General features: G+C 43.2%; 1 protein-coding gene across 1 annotated transcript; it reads left to right on the forward strand.

Annotated features, from left to right (window-relative positions):
* Positions 1–13,635, forward strand: RBX1 (ring-box 1). Its single transcript, XM_007079439.3, has 5 exons — positions 1–117; positions 2,039–2,117; positions 6,967–7,037; positions 10,042–10,127; positions 13,446–13,635. Exons 1-5 carry the CDS (start codon positions 40–42, stop codon positions 13,456–13,458), a joined length of 327 nt encoding a protein of 108 aa, XP_007079501.1. The 5' UTR covers positions 1–39; the 3' UTR covers positions 13,459–13,635.
* Positions 13,636–22,985: the final 9,350 nt, after the last annotated feature.

Here is a 22,985-nt window from a genome sequence, read left to right on the forward strand (position 1 = left end):
CAGGCGCAGTGGCCGGACGACAGACCGTGTGTTTCCAAAATGGCGGCAGCGATGGATGTGGATACCCCGAGCGGCACCAACAGCGGCGCGGGCAAGAAGCGCTTTGAAGTGAAAAAGGTTGGGTCTCGCCAGCGCCTTCCTCAGGGAAGCTAGAGAGGCGCGGATCTGGCTGGCAGGCCCGAGGATGACCAAGGCGCGGAGGAAAGGGCTTCATTGCAGGGCGTTCCTGGGACCGGGTACCAGAAAAGGAAGCTGGGGGGCGGGTCTTAGAGTTGATCGGCGTGACTGCGGCCCACTGCCAATGGCAGTGTTGGTTTCGCCTGGAGTCTGAGGGACCAATCACGGATGTGCTTATTGAGATGCTCGGGGTTGCGACTTGGCTAAGGGAGCCAAGCGCCTGAGCTGTCACTGGAGGGGTGGAGGGGTGGGGAGGAGTGGGTGGGGTGGATAGAAGGGGGAGTCGGAGCGATGCGGTGGGTGGAGGATGGGGGCAGTGCGGCGAAAGCCGGGACCTGAGTTCCTACCGCATTGGAGGCCTCTGAGGAGCCCGGCTGGTGATCTCCTTGCCCCGCCCCTTCCCGAAGCTCGGGGTCTCTCTGACTCTGAGGGACCCCAAACCGTTCCTCGACTAATCGAGGCCTCCCTTAGCCCTCTCTCTAGCCTTCGCCCCCTCCGAGTTAAAGTGTCGCCAGTCTAACAACTCTTGGTTCTTCTAAGAGGTCTGTTGGTCAGTCATACAGCCGCCCCAGTCCTGTGGTGATAATCCAGAATCCCTCTGTCCAAAAAAAAAAAAAAAAAAAAAAAAAAAGCATGGTGGAATTTGTTAGAAAATGCGAGCCCAAACGTTGTGTCATTTAGGAAGGGTTGAGTACTAGTGGCGAACGACCGGGTGAAAGTGGGGAAGCAAAAACGTGGAACGTGTCTTTTTGCATGAAATGCCTTACAGTGGGTTTGCCAACAGTTGGGGAGAAAAGTACCGATTCCCACATAATATAAAATAAATCTGTTCAAATGAAGACTCTGAAATAGGGAAGATGTTATTCCTGGAACATCTGGCTGAACACTGACAATATTCCCCCTCCCAGTGCTTTTTGGTGTTTCATTGTGGGCACTGCATGCTCAGTTACAGCCAGCAGCCATATTGAAGAATAGAAATAGGGGTGGTTTTTTTTTTTCCCTTCAAGTTGAAGGTGTCGGCTGGAAAGTGCTGGAGAAGTTTAACTAGACACGGAGAATTGGGTTTGAACGAGCTGAAGGTTTTGGAAGTGGCACCAAATTAGTGGATGAAAAGGGAGTTTGGGAATCTTTATAATTGCAGAAGCCAAAAGGCTGAATTACTTAAATAGTGCTTTTAGATAAACTCTTGATTGGAATTATCTTAACTAAATATGAGTCTGAGCATGTAAGCGGTGAGAACATCAGTTTATTTAACGGTAGGACCTAGACAAAATTCTAGTGAATTCTAGAGTTCGTTGTGAAATAATCTTGTGTGATTTAAGTGATGACCTTGTTCTGTGTACTGACACTGGGTAGTTATCCAGCTTATCCCACGATTACCCATTTTATGATCCAATCATCATCTTAGTCCATTCTGTTCCTAGCTTTCACCTCCCTCCTCATGCTTGCAAAGTTGCCTTGAAAAGCAGATACTGATCTATGCAGAAATTGAGCTCTTCAGGAGAAACCTGTACAGAAATTCGAGTTTGGGCTTATTAAACCTAAAACAGGCACTTAAAAATTATTCCTCATCTCTTACATTGATATTGTCGATTAAATTATTTTAAGCTGTAGGAAAAAATAAAGATGACTCCTTAATTTCTGTGTTCATATACTCAACCTTTTGGAGAATGGGTGAGCTTACGTGTAGCCTGCTGTTGCCCTCTGATAGAATAAGAGTCATGTAATATCCCCAAACTCTTGTGTTTGGTGGTCTTTGTGACCACAGAGGGGTTAACTGCAGCCGCAGTGTGCAATCCTAAGAGTGTGCGTGCCTGTGTTACAAGGAGAGTGTCTTGTTCCCCCCTTTTTCTCTTTGCAGTGGAATGCAGTAGCTCTCTGGGCCTGGGATATTGTGGTTGATAACTGTGCCATCTGCAGGAACCACATCATGGATCTTTGTAAGTAATTGGAGGAGGATGGGAGGAGATTGAGAAGGTTACAGAGATTGTGGCTATCTTGATGTGACCGGTGTTTTTCTTCACAAGGAGATATAAAGCACAGTCAGAACACTTGGTGTCTTCTGCATCTAGTCCATTGGTATGTTTGAAATAGAGTAGATTTAACGATATCCTGGAGGCATACTCATCTCTCAGAATAAATCTACTCAATCTAAAGATGGCAAGCACACATTTAGAATGAATTGTGGACACAGAGGCACTGTAGATTATTCCTCTATATTTCCGATCTCATACCCAGACTCAAAGGCAAAAATAGTGAAAGGGAGAAAATAAACTTTGAGCTAAAATATTCTATCAAAGCTAGTTTTTGCTTGGCAAGATTTATAAAGGAAAGAAGCCAAAGAAGTAAGGAATTCAATGTTAGCCCCAAAGTTTAGAGAACATTGCTGCCAACATCTAAATAGGCAACTAATTGCACTAAAGAAATTCTGTTTAAATCTCCTACAGATTCCATCACACGTAGTAGCCAATACATGGTGGATTTGATTATAGCTGTTGATGGACTAAGTATCCTTATAGTAATAGGAGCGAGAATATTGATCATGTCAGGAACAGCCGAGGTTACTTTTTCATCCAGGTGCTAAAATGGTCTGTTAGTGAGATCAGATACAAGCAAAGAAATTTCAGCTTTCTCCAGTTGAAATTATAGGCACTCAGTTTGAAAATCACTCACCTCGTCTCCAGCTTCATCTCGTACCACTCTCCTGCTCACTATGGGAGTTTCTCTGGTTTACTTTTCATTCTTGAAGTGTCCATGCTCTCTTTTAGAGCCCTTACATATCCTGTTCCCTCTGCCTGGAATATTCTCCCTCTTCTCCCCACTACCTTTGTCTAACCCGTTAGTCTCCAGTCTAAATATGAGCCGCAAATGCCAAGTACATACATAATTTAAAATTTTCTGGTACCCACATTAAAATAAAAAGAAACCGATGATTTGTACTTATTTATCCTGCTATATCCAGAATATTTTCATTTCAATATGTAAGTAATATTTTAAAGTGAACTATTTTACTTTTTTTTTTTTTTGGTACTTAAGTCTTTGAAATGTATTTTACACTTCGAGCACATCTCATTTCAGACTAGCCACATGAGGCTAGCGGTTACTTTATTGGGAAATGCAAAACTAATCCATAGCTGGTCTTTAGATCTCACCTTAAACTTGCTCAGAAATGTTTTCCTAACCATACTTACATATATACAGGCTATGACAGTTCTGATAATATTCCAACCACCTCCTATAGTTTCCTTTGTAGTAGCTATTTAATTTAGTTAGTTCTTGATCATTTACTGCTAAATCGCAGCATCTAGCATAGTGTCCAGTACATAATAGGTTCTCACTAAATACTTGCTCTATGAATAATAAAAATACAAAGTAGGGGAATAGTGTGTGATTGTTGCAACTTGGAAAGCACCAGTCAAGTAACATGTGTGGTAGTTTATTGCCCTTGGTTTCTTTGAGTTTTGACCCTGTTTACCTTCTCACACAACAGCAGATAGCAGCTACCATGATGTTTAATAGAGATAGAAGGAACCCATCACGGAGAAACACATGCACAGTTTTAAATGTGTCTGGGTGGGGTCTTTGATTATATGTTTGCCAATTTTGTTGCCGTGCATTTTCACAAGTAGTTGTGCCCAAAGCAAATTTTATTTTCTTTGGGCTCTCTTCTATAAATAGTTAATGATTTCAAATAACACTGCTTTTGTTTTTTGTTTTTTTTCTATACTTAAGTCATTTTGTGTCTTTCTGGATGCAAGAGAATGTACTTCTTGGGAGGACCACAACAGACAAAGGCCACTGATATTCTGACTTAGAGTGGAACATTTGAGGGATCAGTGTAGGTCTTCAGTTAGATGCCTACTGGCTTTATCATTTATTTTAAATGTTAGCTGAAGCAGTAGAATATGAAACTCTTTTTTTTTTTTTTTTAAGTAAGCTCCATACCTGATGTGGGTCTTGAACTCATGACCCTGAGATTAAGGGTCACATGCTCTACCAACTGAGTCAGCCAGGTGCCTGAGAATATTGAACTCTTATAACAAAAAATTATGAAAGTGTGTTTAAGTCATGTCTTTTTTTTTTTAATTGAGAAGTTTATTATTTTTTTAATTATTTTTAAATTTTTTATTTTAATTCCAGTTAGTTAATACGCAGTGTTCTGTTAGTTTCAGGTGACAATATAGTGATTCAACAGTTCTATACATCACCCTGTGCTCATCATGACAAGTAAACTCCTCAATCCTCATCACCTATTTAACTCATCTTCCCACTCTCCTCCCCTCTAGTAACCATCAGATTATTCTCTAGACTGAAGAACCCTGTTTTCAAGTCATGTCTTTTATTCATTCAGTGAATACTCATATCCTGGGCATTTTGATAAGATAAAAACAGTGACTGAGATCAAGCCTTTACCCTTAAGAAACATACCCTTTTGTTTATTACAAACACTAAAGAGTAATCTGGTAGCTACAACTGGGCTTGTCTTCCATTAGAAAATAAATGGATTATGATCCTTGTAAAAGGACTTTTTGTTAAAGCTGAAAATAAGAATCTTGATTTAACAATGGCCATTTTCTAATAAAGTCTGGCATTAAATGAATGATTATATATACAGCTGTAAATAAATAAGAGTGATTATGGCTGTGCCCCGGTTGGATTCTTCCATAAAGCATTCTTGGTCTGAAGACTTCCTCTTTTAAGTCAAAATTGATACTGCGTGCCCTCTTACAGCTTTGTATTTATTTTACATTGCTCCGTTTCTTGGTTGTTCTAAAAATACACAGTCTGCTAGGTGTTATTTTCTCCATTACCTCAGGTAATTTTGTTCCAGATGAAAAGGGCATCCAGAAGGGCTTAGACCCAGCCTTTGCTGGGAGAAGTTAGCCTCTTCCTAAACCACATGTCCATGCCTGTTTTGAAAGTGAAATCTGTCCAAGATGAAGCCTTTGCTTCCCTAGCAGTCCTTTGGTGGTAATGCTCTTGTATTGAAGTTTAAAAGTCCCTAAGCTTTATGTATCACATGCAATAAGCTTCTGCCTTTGCAGGGGTATGACAGGAACCTATTATGTGCTGCTTGATTGTCTGCTCTAGGCTGACAGTAAACAGTTTCCCTGTTTAAATGAACTACTCAACTCCTATACTCACTCTGCACCAACAGCTCCAGAACATTTCCTATTCGAGAACATTTTACACTCATATTTAGTAATTTCCCATGCCATATCCGTTCTTATTTGGCATTCTAAATTGCAATCCTCTTCCTCCTATATATTTTTGTTCTTTGTTAGGAATTGTCAGGTAAAGAATACATATGTATTTGCTCCCCATTTTCTCTGTAGAAATGGGTTTTGTTTGCTTATTCAAGTACCAAGAGTACTTTGGACTTGGCATAGAAAGACAGAGTCCCTTAAAAATACCTTGACCTGGAGAAATTTAAACATGATAATGTACTTGGAAACAGTTGTTATTTATTTAAATAATTATGCCTCTTATTTAGCTGATTTCATAATACATTGTTCTCATCTAAGTGAGAGGATCCAACTTGAAGAACATCAGATTTTATTTTCTCTCCTTTTGAATATGGTAGTGCAGTCACAGGGCCAGTAAATCCTTGAATATACTGCAAAGATCCTAGATTGTCCAGTCCTATCAAAGGGAAAATCCAGTTACTCTCTTTAGGGTGAATGTGGATAGCAGGAGGAAGTTCTGTGATTTTAGATCCTTTGCCTTTCATATTTTTGAAGGGTGGAGAAAAACCCATATGGTATATCTCTTCCCCTAAGACCAAATATACCCATTCAAATCTCATCATTATTTGCCTACAGTTTTACTGTTTTCCACCGATGGAAGTTTGAAGTAATTGTCTCCTATTAAACAGTCTTTCCTGAACCTTTTTACTCTTCAAATGGGAGACTCCATTTAGTTACCACCTTCAGAGACCGCAAATGATACATTAGTAATTCTTGTTCCTTGAATATTTATCCCCAGTAGAGTTTTACTCATCAGTTCTTGATCTCAGATTTGTATTCTATTTCAGTTCCCCTCTCTTCCCCTTCTATGAAATTGGTACTTGGGTATATTTGCTGTAGTTTGCTCTATGTAGTCACCAGACAAAATCACCTCCGAGGTAGTAAGCATCACCAAGTCGTGTGCCCCAAATCTCTAACCCATTGGCCTTACAGATTTGCTTTGCTTCACAGTGTTTTAAAGACTTTTGAGTTTTGCTGCTTTCACATAGCATATGCTACAGTTTGCCACAGGCCTCTTCTCTCTCCTTTATTTTGCTTCTGTCCCAGTTCACACGTCTGCCTGACCCCTCTAGGGACTGAAGCTTGTTGCCCAGCTATGCCTTCTTGTTGTGAGGGCCTGCAAGACAGCATCTGCCGAGAGTAGGGAGAAGATGCCAGTTCTCAGAACAGGCAGAATTACGAGGTAGCTTTAAGAATTTACTAAATTTCCCAAATTAGGAGTAATCACTTTCATTTGGACAGGTCAGGTTATGATGAGAACTAAAATGTGCCTTTTCCTTCATAACTCAGTCTGTGAACAAGGATAGGAAATCATTGCAGAGCAAACTGTTAGGTCACATCTCTGCCTTCTGTGCTTCACCCCTTTTTTGTACTCATTCAAAAACAATTATAACTAGTTAACCACTTGAGATTTTGTTCAGGTTTGTACCACCCTCGCCCCCGCCCAAATCATGTCCTTTTGTAATTGTGCAGGGAGGGCTGCTATGGACTGAAGGGTCGTTGCTCCTGAGGTCCAGTGATCCTGTCGTTCTTCTTCCCGCAGGCATAGAATGTCAAGCTAACCAGGCGTCTGCTACTTCGGAAGAGTGCACTGTTGCGTGGGGAGTCTGTAATGTAAGGAAACATCTTTCCCTATCAGCATGGCATGTAAACATATTACTACTTTTCCTGCTTTGCCAGTCTTGAAAATAACTAGGAAAAAAATGACTAGCCCACCTTTCTCCCAAAAGGTATACAAATAATAAAAAAGATTTTAAATCTTTGTACTATTCACCTGTTACAGATGAAAAATTACTACTTATTGCAGGGGCACCATATTGTCTTAATTATAAAGCGGACCCACTTTTGTTAGCGCTTTGGGGATTCGTCTTTGGGAATTGCCTTCAAAGCCTGTGGCAGTGTTTGGAATATTCTCCTGTTGGTAGAAATCCTTACCTTCCGAACAGATTTTTTTTTTTTTCATTAAAGTGCTAGATACCTTGTGGAACTAAGTTTGGTGAATAAATTGATATTCAAGGGCCTGCGTGTGTTTTAAAGTATGGCAAATGTACTAAGTTGGGATTTTGTTTTAACATGGCTCATGCCAGAAATGTTTTGTCCAGCATCATTGGACAGAATGTACAGCCTTCCATGGTGTGACAGCTGTGAAGGATAACAGCATCAAATATGTTATTTCTAGCATGTGTTAAAAATTCATCTGTAGAGCCATATAGTCCTAGTCACGGGAGCTAAAATTGTCCTGTCCGAGCCTCCTGTGCCAAGGGGACAGAGGAACTTCAGCTCCCAGCATGGCACAGGCCTAAGAGTCTCTGGAGTCAGACCCCCATTCCCTGTCCTGGACTCACTTGCTAAGTGACTTCCAAGCAAGGTATTTGACATCCCTAAGCCTGGGCTCCCTCATGTAGGCACAGAGTTATAAACAGGATGAAATGATTTTCTTCTGCCACATAGTAGACATAAGTATTTGTTGAATAAATACATATAAATACAAATTTGGGGTGTTGGTGGTTACTGAGCAGATGGCAGCTATCAGTACTTTTCCCCATCAGGCTGAGGCTCTCCCCTCCCCGCTCCCCCAAGCCCCGTGCCTTGAGGTGCACCTTCTGAATTCTGCCAGGGCCCTTTGAGGAGTTTCACAGTAGCCTGTAGTGGCCAGGGGATGCCTTTGTTGTCTATGGGGATAAAGAAAGAAAACATAATCTGGTTCCTTGCTCTGCCTGACATTCAGGCATGTACTAAAAGCCATGTTATTTTTTTGGTGGAAGGAAAAGGGAGTGAAGTTGCCCTTAAATTTGGCTACAGAGAGCCTAGCTCAGGGAGCCTGCCATAAGGGAGAGCTGGCACGGTGCGGCAGAAACCTTCGGACTAATGCTGGCTTCTAGTTCTGGGTCTTCTCGCCAGCTCCGTGAATTGGCAAGTCCCGCGATTTGTCTGGGTTTCGCTTCCCTGTCTGCACGATGAAGGTAATAATACCTGTCCCGATTGCTCTGAGGCTCCAGTTAGGTGATACGTGTTAGCATCTTCTGTAAAGTGTAAAGCACTGGTCAGCGTACTTTAAGACTGCTAAACATACCCATGAGCAGACCTTAGGTCATGAACAGGAAGAAAGTTGGGACCAGGTGGTCCAGCGATTGCTGTCACCTGCCACACAGCCTCTTTCCCTCCATCTTCTGCGGTAGCTGCAGCGCACAGGGACCCGATGCCTGATGGGGGAGGGGGGACATGGAGAGAGGGGTCTTGAATACTCTTAGGTGTCCCTGCCACCTGGTCATTGAGAAAAATGCCTCCGCCTTCTGCTTTTTAGAAATTTTGTTTCTTCTCTTTTTTACAAAGAGCTGCGTGAGGGTTAGGGAGTGGTGCGAAAGGGATCGCGTGAAAGCTCTCACTCTGGGAAAGTATTTGTCCTGTTGAGCATCCATGGCGTACTAGCTGTGGGTTCCACTTTTAGTTACTGAATTCTGTTCTTGTCTTTATCAGAAGACAACGCACGTGATAATAATCCACTCAGTGACTCTTCTTGAAGTTCCATGCATGTTTTGGTAGCCTTGCTGACCAGATTTCAAGGCTGCTATTAAGTCAAGTTTGTGAAAGTTTTCATTATTTTGTCAGGGTGCCCACATTACTCCCCTGTCCCCCACCTGAGCCAGCCCCTCACAGGCGAGAGGAAACCACACCTGCTGCTGCTGTCTTACCACTCTGCTCCCGGAGAGGGAGGAGAGCAAAGGTCCAGGCAGTGGTGGTGTGGTTAGTGTCTACATGTCATTAACCCACTGCGTGCAGCTGTTCCTTTCCCCCAAACCTGAAAGCCGCCTCGTAGCTCTCTGTCAGTTACCAGCTTTCTTAGTATTCTTGCCGTTTTACTTCTTGCCTCGATCACGAAATAAACCATTTGATGCTCCTTTAGCTGCTTGTATGCAGTTTGTCCGTCATCATGCTTCCTTTTACCCTAATTTTCTATCTCTTTCCTTTTTAAAAGGACATGCCTCACCCCTTAAAGGCTTCCTGAGTACTGAGCTATTGTAATATCAGTACATCTTTGAGCAAATCTGGAAATGAGGTCCTTGGAACAGAGTTGAGCTGGGTGTGGGAAGATTGGGGAAGTGCCTGTCTCAGCTCTGGGTGGGTGGCAGTGGCAGCGTGCTACCCCAGGCTGAGGAAAAAGACGCTGCTCCTGGGGTCCCCATTCTCCAAGATGGGGGAGGGGCAGTTGGGGACCACGCAGGGGGAAGTTTCAAATCTGCGTGTGCTCAAGGGCTCCCGGCTTGTGTCTGAGGAAAGTACAGGAAAGTAGAAGCCTTCCCTTACAGCCAAATAAGACCAGGAGGCCACATTCCACCTTCCCTTAAGGGAAGGGGAGAGAGCATACCGGTAGACCATGTACCGTGCTTCCTAAGTAGTTTCTTCTTTCAGTGGTTACAACATTTTTAACAGATGTTTCAGTGAACATGGCCTGTACCTGACCACGGCGTAAGCAGTTGTTGACCTTTTGCCTCCCGTTGTTGTCTCCCATTGCTCTCCAGCCCCGTGTGTCACCACTCCAGTGCCCCTGAGACGTATTATCAGTGGATGGCCAAGCCCGCACAGGATGATTTTTAATAAAATGTGTCTTTTCTTCCAGCATGCTTTTCACTTCCACTGCATCTCTCGCTGGCTCAAAACACGGCAGGTGTGTCCGTTGGACAACAGAGAGTGGGAATTCCAAAAGTAGGTGTCTCTGGCTGTTTTGACGTTGTAAGACTGGGTTTTATGGTCCGTGCCCTTCTTTGACTCACCCCAGGCTGGAGGGCGCATAGTCTCAGAAGATGGACACATGAAACATACCTTGTTTTACAGACTAACTTTTGGTTAAGCAAGGACTCATCTGTGAGGAAAATGCACCAAGGGGTGGCATCCTAGAGTGTGCCAGCTCCCAGGGTCTGTGAAAGTAGAATATAGGAGAATCTGCTAACTATTAAATATTTGCAGAATCACATCCATAATAAGGATCCAGGGGCTCACCAATGTCAGGTGTCTTTCCTTTGGGCTAGAATTACATCCACCGATCCTGTTTCATTGGTTTATCTCATGCTGATTAATTCTGATATAGTATTTACGGTTATATCGACTAAATTATTGTATAAATAGAACATGACATGGTAGATTTTTTAAAATTCAAATAGTCAAGAGGGCATACCAGAAAAAATTAGTTTCCCACCTTAGACTCCTAATCCCAGTCTCACAGGTGACCGTCAGCTTCTTAGTACTTCTGACTATCCACACGCATGCTTGCATGTACACGGGTAGATATACATGTATAATTTTAATATAAATATGAGCATCCTACATAGTAATTCACCTTGCCTTTTCATTTCATACATTTTAGAGTTTTTCTATATCCACATATATCCTTTCTGATGGTTGCATTTTTTTATGTTGATGTACCATAATTTATTTAATCAGTCCCCGTTGATAGACGTTTGGGTTTCAAATTTTTCACTGTTAGTATGTAGGGATGAACATCCTTACACATGAATCTTTGTGAATATATGCGTGTATATTTGTAGCAGTAGTTCCTAAAAGAGGACTTTCTGGGTAAAGAATGTGTACCTTCTTTATTTTTTATTTTTTTATTTAAAAAACATTTTTTTTAATGTTCATTTAGTTTTGAGAGAGAGACAGCAAGCTGGGGTCGGGGGGGATGCAGAGAGAGGGGAACAGAAGATCTGAAGCGGGCTCTGCACTAACAGCACAAAGCCAGAGTTCAACGTGAGGCTCGAGCTCACGAACCGTAAGATCATGACCCGAGCCAAAGTTGATGCTTACCCAAGTGAGCCACCCAAGCACCCCCCCCATTTTTTATTTTTGATATTGTCAGATTTTCCTTTCCCAAGAATGCATTCTAATTGACGCTCCCTCTAAACAATGCAACAGAATGCCCCCTTCTCCGTTTCCTGTCAATGCTCTCTTATGGTACTTTGCCACCTTCACTAGTCTGATAGTTGAAAACTAGTATTCAGTTGCTTTTTCTGAATTTTGAGTGAGATTGGGCTACTCATCATGTTTTTATGCCTCTTTTTCTGTGAATTGCCCTTTTTTTGTTGCTGTTGAGTTTTTGATCCTTTATCAAATTTTTTATGAGAAAGGGGGTTTTTATTTAAACGTGAGTTTTGATTAACAGGATATAATGAGATTTATAAAACAAAAATTGGGATTCTTTAGTTTGTTAAATGTTTAGAAATCCGTTATTGGTACAGATATTTTGCTTTTAGACCTATTTATTTGGTAAAGAATTTTGGAACTCTTACCCAATGCATGTTCATTTTTTAAGAAACCTGTCAAATACTCAGTGTTTAACTCCTACCATTGTTCTTCATTCAGCATGCATAATGTGTAAGATGTAAAAACATATGAGACAGTCCTTCCCCCTCCTTAGGGAGCTTGCATTCTGTGTAAAACCATGAAGTCATATGTATCAAGGAACTTTTCTACGTTCTGAAGAGGCCTTCATAACTGGCTCTGCCCTGGAGCAGGCTCCAAATTCCGTTTTGGACCACAACTGTCCCATGTTTCCCATGGAATATTCCCAGGACTGAGCCTAGAAGGGGGGGCTGTGTGTGAAGAATTCCTCATGTGGGGCTCTGACAGCACCACTTTATCCCGCAGTTAACGGTACATTGGGAAAACAAATTCCTAGGGAACAAGTTGCGGCATTCTTTAATCTGATGGACAACTTCTGGGTTGCTCTACAGTCCACTAACAAACACTGGAGCTCTACCCTGTATGGAATTTGGCACAACTTTTTTCTAGACAGTATTCAAGTGGATTTCTTGTGGAAATGCAAAAAAGATCTAGTAGTCCTTTGGGCTGATCGAAGCCATGACCCAGAATTTCATTGCCCTGGGGTCCACCCATGTATCAAAGTATTTTAATCAGAGGCTAACTATTCAGAAAGAACCAGGACAGAGGCCCCTGGGTGGCTCAGTTGGTTAAGCATCTAGCTTCTGCTCAGGTCATGATTTCAAGGTACGTGGGGTCAAGCCCCACATCGGGCTCTACGCTGACAGCTCAGAGCCTGGAGCTGCTTTGGATTCTGTGTCTCCCTCTCTCTCTGCCCCTCCCCTGCTCACACTCTGTCTCTGTCTCTCTTAAAAATGAATAAAAAACATTATAAAAAGAAAAAAAAAACAGGACAAAGATTGAGTAAGACAACAAGGAAGGATTTTTGTTCAAGAAATCCATTTATATGTAGAAGAAATTTCCCGGCCCTGTTTATTTTTATAATCTTGTTAGAGCCAATTTTTGGCTTTTGGGGAAATCAGAAACTACCTGAAATCCATACCTCTCTACAGTTCTCTTTCTGAATGTGATCAGGCTGGAAATTGGACCTGGTGATAGATTTTGAAATTGAAGGCTGTTCAATGACTATTCCCTGTATTTGCCTGAGTTAGCAGAGTTGAAGTGAAAATAGCCTGCAGGCGGAAGGGAGGCCGAGTGCTCAGGGGTGTCTGAGCCGCTGACTGGAGCCAACAGGACAGTTCCCTTTCATAGCCACCGGCTCCTACTTTTCCCTCTTGCTTCTCTAATACTGCCCAGCATATCTGGTGACTGGGAGAGTCAGGCGGGTATAGGTGAGTCCCATGGAGGGACCATCACTAAGAAAGGGATAGTAGGTAGGAGTACCCGGGTGGCTCAGTCGGTTAAGCATCCAACTCAGGTCATGATCTCACGGTTCATGGGTTCAAGCCCTATGTCGGGCCCTGTGCTGACAGCTCAGAGCCTGGATCCTGCTTTGAATTCTATGTCTCCCTCTCTCTGTACCCCTCCTCTACTTGTGCTCTGTCTCTCTTGCTTTCAAAAATAAATAATAAACATTAAAAAAAATTTTTTTTAAAGAAGGCGGTAGTAGGTAAAATGTTACAAAGGACAAAATGAAAGGGGCAGAGAAGGTTTTCATCACATTTCCTCATGTGTTTTTAGCAGATTTTATAGCCTCAAACAGGAAATTACTAAGGAATTAATAAAATGATATACTTTGTCTTTCAGGTATGGGCACTAGAAAGAAAATTCTTCCATCGAGCTCAACTGTTCTGTTATTCATTTAATGACTTGCCCTCCTGTTACTTAAGTATAAATTAGATAGAACTGTGTCTTTTCTGCTTTGTCTTTTCAGTTTGCTATTCCTGCAGCCATATTGTATTCTATGTCAAATAAAATCCAGTTGGATTCTAGAATAGATGCTGTCTCTTGTGTATGTGAAAAAAGTGAACATAAAGGCTGGAAAGCCAGCTTTTGAAAGTGACATGTTTGTTCATTAGAGCAGAGTTGTCCTGTGAGTCTGCTGCTTGGTCACCAGAGATCCCGATCCACAGCCCGCTTGCTGATGGCAGCCTTGGGTAGGTCATCTCTCTGCTCTTCCTTTCCCTTTAGAAAACGGCTAAAAGGCATCATATGCGCACAGAGAGAGGCTTTGTAAAATGTAAAACCACTATACAAATGTTAACTTTGACCATGTGTGACATGTTGCTTTCTCTTCTTAGTTTAGAAAAATAAACCTGAAAAAATCTAATACGTAATTTTGGCTGGCGAAAGAATAATTTGTAGGCTCAAGTTGAAAATTGGTGTCACTTAGAATGGAATTGAAAAAGAGAATTCAAGTTGCCTCTATCGCCACCATCTTTTGTAATTTGTTCAAAATGTCTTAGCCATGGGGACGCCTGACTGACTCAGTCAGTAGAGCATGCAACTCCATCTTGGTTGGGGTCATGAGTTTACGCCCCGTGTTGGGCAGAGATTAAACAAAAAAGGCTTGGCGATGAAGGAATTGCCAGTTCTAAAACTAATTCAGTGGTGATCATGTAGTCTTTAGCTGAGAAAGTCGAGTTTACTGTAGCGGTTCTCAAACAAGGGTCTGAGGACTCCTGGGGGTTCCTGGACTCTTTCAGGAGATTCATGAAGTTCCTTTTCCACTACATGTCTGTATGAGGCCAGCTTTTCCTTACAAACTTCAACCAAAGTAACGCACTGAATGAAGAAGCAGGCATGAGAATCCAGCTGTCTTCTATTAGATATAGAAGAGATATGCAGAGTGTAAAATCATGCCACTCTTTAATTTTTTTTGTTTTGAAAAATAGTGGCTTTTAATAAAAATATTTATGTTAACATGTGATGGTTTTTGTTCTTTTAATCTTTTTAATTTCTTGGTTTACATTCCATTATGGTAAATGTAGATATTTACTCACAAAAACAAAAATTCTTTGAGGTCTTCAATTTTTAAGATCATCTAGGGATCTTTAGAGTAAAAAGTTTAAGAATATCTAGGGGCGCTTGGGTGGTTCAGTCGGTTGAGGTCCGACTTCAGCTCAGGTCATGATCTCACACTCCATGAGTTCAAGCCCCGCATCGGGGCCTGGAGCCTGCTTCAGATTCTGTCTCTCTCTCTGCCCCTCCCCCGCTCATTCTCTCTCTCAAAGATGAATAAACATTAAAAAATTTTTTTAAACTTTTTTAATGTTTATTGCTTAGTTTTGAGAGAGAGAGACTGACACAGCATGATCAGGGGAGGGGAGAGAGAGAGAGAGGGAGACACAATCTGAAGCAGGCTTCAGGCTCTGAGCTGTCAGCACAGAGCCCAACATGGGGCTCAAACCCACGGACCATGAGATCACGACCTGAGTTGAAGTCGTATGCTTAACTGACTGAGCCACCCAGGCGCCCCCCCAAAAAATTTTTAAGTTTAAGAATATCTAGCTTAGTTATTAAGAACTGTGAGGTCTTAATGAACCTGTATCAAACCCACCTTGCTCAGCTAACAGCACCAGGCACACAGCAAGCACTCACAAGGAGGTAGCTGCTACTGTTGGCTGTTAATTTAGGACCATCTCCCTCAGCAGAAGCGTCCTCTTCTAAACCCCTTTCAAGTGGTCAAACTGTGTGAATACTTCAATAGCGAACACCTTGCTTTTCACACAGATGACATTACATATCTGGGGAGATCGGCTTGAGTATTAATTAGTGCCCTAGGCTGCAGAGTACAGAGATGCAGCTTCTGCTTAGGTAAGGGAAACTTACTGGCGGGTATGAGGCTATGTAATACAACAGAAGAAAGGGCTAAGGATGCGGTTGGACCTGAGAATGGAACCAGGGAGGCACTGCTGGGATTCTCTGCCTCTCCGAGGACTCCCCTCCTGTGGCAGGAAAACAGTGCCGACACTCTGCCACCTCTTCTCCCACAGCTGCTACGTACGCAAGAGGGACTCACTCCAAGCTCAGATTCCCCAAATCCCAACTGGGTCAGGGGCCCATACCTGGACCAACGGGCACGTTCGTGTGGACAACAGTGACCGCCTTGAGAACCCCCATCGGAATGGAGGGTAGCCGTTCCCAGAAGAATGGGAGACAGACAACACAAGAGGTGTCTACTTCAAGACTTGCTAAGGAGTTTTTTTCCCTACCTTGAGCCAAAACATCTTGCAACGGACATCTCGTTATTCTTGTGTTGCCTCGTGAAACTGGTGGACACGAACCTTCCCTGAGATATTAGTGACATTACTGCTGAGTGCCTATTGTGTGCCAGCCTAGAGGACACAGCCGCGTTAGACTAAATCTCTCCCCTCAAAGAGCTCATAGTCTAGCCGGAGGATCCTGGGAAAGCGAATGAATATGGAACTTAATTCTGGAGAGCTCCACAGGGCTCAGACGTGGGCTTGATCTTGCAGTGCCCATTCTCTCTTGGTTTTCCTTCTCTCAACTCCTATGCCTTGGAAGGGCTCCTCTATCTCAGTCTGCCCTGAAGATTCCATTCTTGAAGTTTTGCTTTGTCTGAGAGACGGCATCCTCACCTGGAGTCACAATAGCGGGCCAGACCCTCCAGTGGGCTCCTGAGACCGGCCTGTGCGCATCTCTTCCCAGATCCACTTTTGGTAGCCTCATGTTGGTAGTTTGAAATTGGCCATAGTGGGTGTGTTTACACCACAGGAATTGGGAAATGCTACAAATCAGAGCCTCCTTTCCGTGGAGAGCCTTTTGTTACCAGCACACCACTGCACAGTTAACTGTCTTTAGGATAGTGGTATCCAAATGTGTCCATTGTCTATCCCTGGCTGTGTGTCTCACAGGCACTTCAAACTCAACAGGTCAACGATGACTTTCCTTCCATTTTCCCAAAACATAACCCTCCTCCTGGATGACCTCTCCCGGTTGATGGCATTGCCACTCATCCAATTCCTGAAGCCACAGTCATTCAAAAAGCATTTTAGATGCTCTCCTCTTCTTTGCCCCCGTGTCTGATTAACCATTAAACACTATTCATTCCACAGATGTGCTCTCACTAAAACCTGTACCCTCTTCTCCATTCCCACTCCCACGGATGGAGTCTAGGTCCTCTTCATTTTTCTCTAAAATGATTGCAGGGGCACCTGGATGGCTCAGTCAGTTGAGCGTCTGACTCTTGATTTGGGCTCAGGTCATGATCCTGGGGTCGTGGGATCAAGCCCTGTGTTGAGCTCCGTGCTGAGCGCACAGCCTGCTTAAGACTCTCTCTCTCCTTCTGCCCCTCTCTCCCGCTCACACGTGCTCTCTCTCTAAAATTAAATTAAAAAATAAGTAAGATGATTGCGTTCCCTCCAACTGGTCATACTGTCGTTAGTCTCTTGGCTACAAACCAAAGTGAATCTTTAATTTGGTCTGATGCCCCTTCCACTGGTTGAGAAATTCCCCACCTTGAAGAAAGCAGAATTCATTTCCCATCATAGACTTTGAACCTCCCAGTTCCTGGCTCCTCCAATTTCCTTGCAGCTGGAACCAGGGAGGTTACCTAACCTTCACTAGAGACATGCACCCTGCCATCCATTACGGCCATGGGCAGCAGCACCGGCAGCACCCAGGGCCCAGTGCAGGTGGCAGAATGGGTTATGACACCCAGTGTTGAATGGTCTCAACAGCCAGCACCTTCCCAAACTGGTTCTGTGGCATAATGTTGGCTGGGATCCCAGCTGCTGCCTGTTTTCTGAGCCCAACTCCCCATCATGCCTGGTGTTGCTGTGAACTCTCTAACATCCTTGCAGTGTCTGCTGTGCTAGAAAAATCAGTCAGCAATTTGGTTCTCAACTCTCAATATTATCCCCTCTCATCCCCACAGCTTTTCCTTATCCACTCTTTTTTTAAAGTTTATTTTAATTTTTTTAAATTTTACATCCAAATTAACATACAGTGCAACAGTGATTTCAGGAGTAGATTCCTTAATGCCCCTTCCCCATTGAGCCCATCCCCCCTCCCACAAACCCTCCAGTAACCCTCTGTTTGTTCTCCATATTTAAGAGTCTCTTATGTTTTGTCCCCCTCCCTGTTTTTATATTATTTTTTTTTGCTTCCCTTCCCTTATGTTCATCTGTTGTGTGTGTTGAAGTCCTCATATGAGTGAAGTCATATGGTATTTGTGTTTCTCTGACTAATTTCACTTAGCATAATACCCTCTAGTTCCATCCACATAGTTGCAAATGGCAAGATTTCATTCTTTTTGATTGTCGAGTAATACTCCATTGTATATATACCACATCTTCTTTATCCATTCATCCATCGATGGACATTTGAGCTCTTTCCATACTTTGGCTATTGTTGATAGTGCTGCCATAAACATGGGGGTGCATGTGCCCCTTCGAAACAGCACCCCTGCATCCCTTGGATAAATACCTAGTAGTGCAATTGCTGGGTCTTAGGGTAGTGCTATTTTTAATTTTTTGTTCCAGTCCACTCTTTTCTTAAATAACTTCATTTATTTATTTTGACAGAGACAGAGACAGCATGAGTGGGGGAAGGCAGAGAGAGGGAGAGAGTCCCAAGAAGGCTCTGTGCTGCCATCATAGAGCCCAATGTGGGGCTCAAACCCATGAAGATGTGAGATCATGACCTGAGCCGAAGTCAAGAGTTGGACGTTTAACTGACTGAGCTACCCAGGTGCCCCTCCTTATTCACTCTTAAAACATTCCTAAAAAGCTCATCATTTCATTGTAATGTCATCTGACATTTTCTACTCCTTTCCTCAGCCAAAAGAATAGTCTTCTGAGAGTCCTTTGTCTATCTTTTCCATTCCTTGTTCATGTCCCATGTTTTGATCAGGCTCTTTTCAAATCAGAACCCACTGGAGAGTCGATTCCCTGGGTAATGACATTATTTTATTTAGGTGCTCCCTCTTTTCTATTTGGATCAGTTTTCGACCTACTGTTAGAACACCTTCCTGGGCTTCTTGTAGGCCTGCTGTCCCGTCCCCTAAACTGGGCCTTCACCGCATGGTACACAGAGCCTCATGCAGCCTATAACTGCATGGCAGCATATCCTGGTTCTGCACATCTCCTTACAGCCTCACACAAGTCCTTTGGACTGATCCCAGGGCTGTGTTGTAGCTTCAGTTGGCCTTGCTTGACTTTCTGTGCTCCTTCCAAGAATATCTCCCACCCAATCCAGTCAAGCTCCTAGTCCCTCACCTCAGAACTGGCCCTGAGAGGCAGGTCCCCCTCCAGGCTCCTCTAAATACAGACTAGGCCCCTGCCACCCTTTCGGGCCCCCATCATGGAGGCTTCCTCTTTTCTCTGAACATTTTGAGATCTCTATGGTGAAGTCTGAAACAGCACGATTGCTTTCACCGAAGTGTCCCCTTTAGTCAGAGTAACCTCAGAGTAGCAATTTTTCAAACTAATTGTGTCTACGTTTTGGATTCTGAGACGTGAAACTATCCATTACACAAAAGTAGAACCTATCATCCTATACTTACAGGAGAACTAAACTTTTTTGAGATGCCTTGATAACTAAACATTCTATTTTTTGCCAAACTCCTCTTCCTGCGACGGATTGCCTCTATCTCGCTTAAAGACACTACCATCTAGTCAAACAGGTGAGAAACTTTAAAGTCATCTTTAATGCCACTTTTGCCCTCATCCCCAGTATCTGTGTGGCTGCCATGTCTTGTCTCTTTGACTTCAGTTTTGCTCCACATAAATCCAGTCTCTTCCCTCTTCCCCCACTCTCTAGGCCTTGAGCCTAGATTGGCCTTAAGCCAGCCTAGGCCTGGATTGTTGAAATGGGTTCATTAATCCCCTCACTTACAAGATTCGGGAGCTGCAGTAGTAGAAAGTATCATAAAAGAATAACTCAGGGGGTTGATGGGGGGTTGGGGGGGTGGGTGATGGGTATCGAGGAGGGCACCTTTTGGGATGAGCACTGGGTGTTGTATAGAAACCAATTTGACAATAAACTTCATATATTGAAGAAAAAAAAAAAAGAATAACTCAGGGGGGCCCAGTTCTAGAGTATCTGAAGATTCTGTTCTTTCATGAAGCTCATGTCCCATAGGTCTTCTAGATTGTCAAGAGTCTTCAGAAGGCATCTCCATTCGTCCACAGCTGTTGGAGAACATGGCAAAGACAGTGGAAGAAGGAAGTTACATCAGCCAACCATTTCTCTTTGTATTCCACTAATGTTTAAATCTCACTGAACATCAGAACATCTTGAAAATACAATTGCTTAAAAGGTATAAAGACACAGAAACAACCTAACACTAATAAGAATGGTATAATAATTACCGTGTGTGTGTGTGTGTATGTATGTGTATATACATATATACAATAAATAATAATAATGGTATTTTTCAAAACTGTGAAAACCAAGAAACACAGAAAAGCATTTCTTACATGATGCCAACAGGAAATTGAATCATCATGGGCCTTGCAAAAATCTTTAAAAAAAATATACAATATGTGGGGCGCCTGGGTGGCTCAGGTGGTCAAACATCAGACTTCACCTCAGGTCGTGATCTGACGGTTTGTGGGTTTGAGCCCAGTATCGGGTTCTGTGCTGACATCTCAGAGCCTGGAGCCTGCTTTGGGTTCTGTGTGTCTCTCTCTTTCGATGCCCCTCTACCGCTCACGTTCTGTCTCTCTCTCTCTCAAGAATAAATCAACATTAAAAAGAAAAATGCGTACAACATGCAGGGGCGCCTGGGTGGCTCAGTCGGTTGAGCATCCGACTTTGGCTCAGGACATGATCTCGCAGTTTGTGGATGCCAGCCCTGTTTCGGGCTCTGTGCTGGCAGCTCAGAGCCTGGAGCCAGCTTCAAAATATTGTGTCTCCCTCTCTCTCTCTGCCCCTCCCCGGCTTGCGCTCTCTCTCTCTCTCGAAAATAAATAAATTTTTTTAAAAACTTTTAAATAAAAAAATATATATACCGCATGTAAAAATGGGATTTCAGTTAGGTGGATTAAATGCTGGGTCATTTATAGCTGTTTTCATGTATTCTTGTTGTTGGCTCTTGGATTTGAAATAAGGAAGAAATGAGCCCCCTAAGCAACTAAACTGTTTACAGTTCTCGGAAGGTTCCATTTATGAAGACCAGTGACTCAACGTGTTGAAGGTTTATCCCCAGGATTTAGCACTTCCATAATGCTCTCAAAGATGCGGGGAGCCTATTTGCTCCGCCCATCAGATCTTTGCTTTTGAACAAAGTCAGTTGCGGGGCTCCTTGTCTCCACTCCCACCCCAGCTCATCTCTGAGGCACCTGAGACTATATTTAGCTGCTTGTGCTACATTGTCAATCTTGCTCGTTCATTACCCACCCGCTGTGTGTTGCAATGAAGATGGCAGAAGCTATAAGGCTCTGGAGCCTTTGTCTCTCTCCTTGCTTTATCTGAGTTTGCAAGCACCTCCTCTTGCTTCCTTATAGCCCCTGTCCTCCTGAGTATCTGGCATTATCTGTGTATTTTTACACAGCGATTCAGATTTCGACCTGAGGCCTTTTTGATGCCGGGTGTCTTCCTATGGTGAGAGATCAAATGAGCTTAGGTTAAAATCCCGACTCTGCTACCATCACATGAGGTGACTCTGAACAAGGTTCTGAGCTTGAGTTCCTTACTTCTAAAATAGGGATAAGGAAAAAAATGGTATAACTAGGGATACCATGAAAGGTGATAAAGAAAATTAGATTGCCCACTGAAATTAACACTGAACAGATCAGAGCTGGGATTTCAGATGGGCAGAGAGAGGAAAAGTGGGTCCCAGGCAGGCAAGAATGGACTGTAAAGGGATTGAGGGCATTAATATATCTGAACAAATAATATGTTGATTTCTAAAAGGGATTAATCATGGAAACCCCTAACTGGAGCCTCACTGAAGCACAAGTAGGCAGTGCCCACCCCTGCTCTCTGCAGAGGGGGCAGCCTTGGCCAAATAGATTTTGACTATTCACAGCCCGTTGGCAAAGCTAACCTCAGTTTGGAGATTTTAGCCTGATCATTTTAAATATTTTCAACATCTAACTAACTTTAAAGAACCTGCCCATGGCGTCCCATTGTACTTAAGAAAAATTGAAACTTCTCACCCAGGCTGACTCATCTCTAGGTGACTTGGCCCCTGCCCTCCTGCCCGACCTCATTTAAAAATGCCATTCCCAAAGGAACTGGGTGGCCCAGTAGGTTAAACGTCCAGCTCTTGACCTCGGCTCAGGTCATGATCTCACAGTTCATGGGTTCGAGCCCCATGTTGGGCTCTGCACTGACACTGTGGAGCCTACTTGGGATTCTCTCTTCCTCTCTCTCTGTCCATCCCCCACTCATGTGCTCTGTCTCTCTCCTCAAAATACATAAATAAACTTTGAAAAAAATTTTTAAAAAAAGAATGTCGTTCCTTCTGGTGCTCACAGAGTTCCAGCCACTCTGGAGGGAGTCAGCACCTACCCTGTGGTCGTGGCCTGGGTCTCCCCCCGACATCTCTGCATGGCTGCCCTCTTCAAGTCTTAGAACTCGCCTGAACTATATCAGCTTCCCAAGGAGGGTTTCCCGGCCACCCCATGGAAATGGCCACCCAGTTCACTCTAATACATCAACCGATTTTTTTTGCCTACATAGCACTTAGGCTTATCTAAATTGTCTTGGCCACTTCTGTGATTACTTGTTTACAGTCTGTCTGCCCTCCTGGTTCTGAAGTTCCAAGAAAGCTCCTTAGTCTGTCCTGTTTGCCCGTGCATCTCCAGCACCTACCATGGGGCCTTCATTGGTGGAATAAATAAACAAAAGAATGAACCAATGAACTGCCCTTGCTTTTATTTTGTTCATGCCTACCAAGCTAACTGTCTGATCAGGATTTGGTGGCCCACTGGGAAAGAACATTAAACTGATGGTACAGAGGTCAGTATTTTTTCTCATCCCTGTAATAGTTGTGATTCACTTTGGAATTATTTTTGTATAATCTTTTTATATATGAGTCTAAGAGCTTGGAAACTATTGTTAGTGTTTATTAGTATCAGTATTTACTGATATGCTAGGCATAGATGGGAACTTTACCATCTATTTAATCTTCACAAAAATAGAATCTATGAGGTTAGTGCTATTACTGCCCCCTGTGACAGATCAGGAAACTGAGGCTCAGAGAGCTTAAGTGACTGTAAGTTCTCATCATAAGGAATGGCAGAGGCAAAATCTGAATCAGGGTTCATCTGACTCCAAAGCTGGTGTGTTCCTCCCTAGCCCGACAGGGGACACCCAGCTCCTCCCCTTCCCCACTCCGAGGATTCAGCTCACCCTGCCTTGGTCTTTGGTGAT

This window comes from Panthera tigris, chromosome B4 (genome assembly GCF_018350195.1).
Source record: "Panthera tigris isolate Pti1 chromosome B4, P.tigris_Pti1_mat1.1, whole genome shotgun sequence".
Lineage (NCBI taxonomy): Eukaryota > Metazoa > Chordata > Mammalia > Carnivora > Felidae > Panthera > Panthera tigris.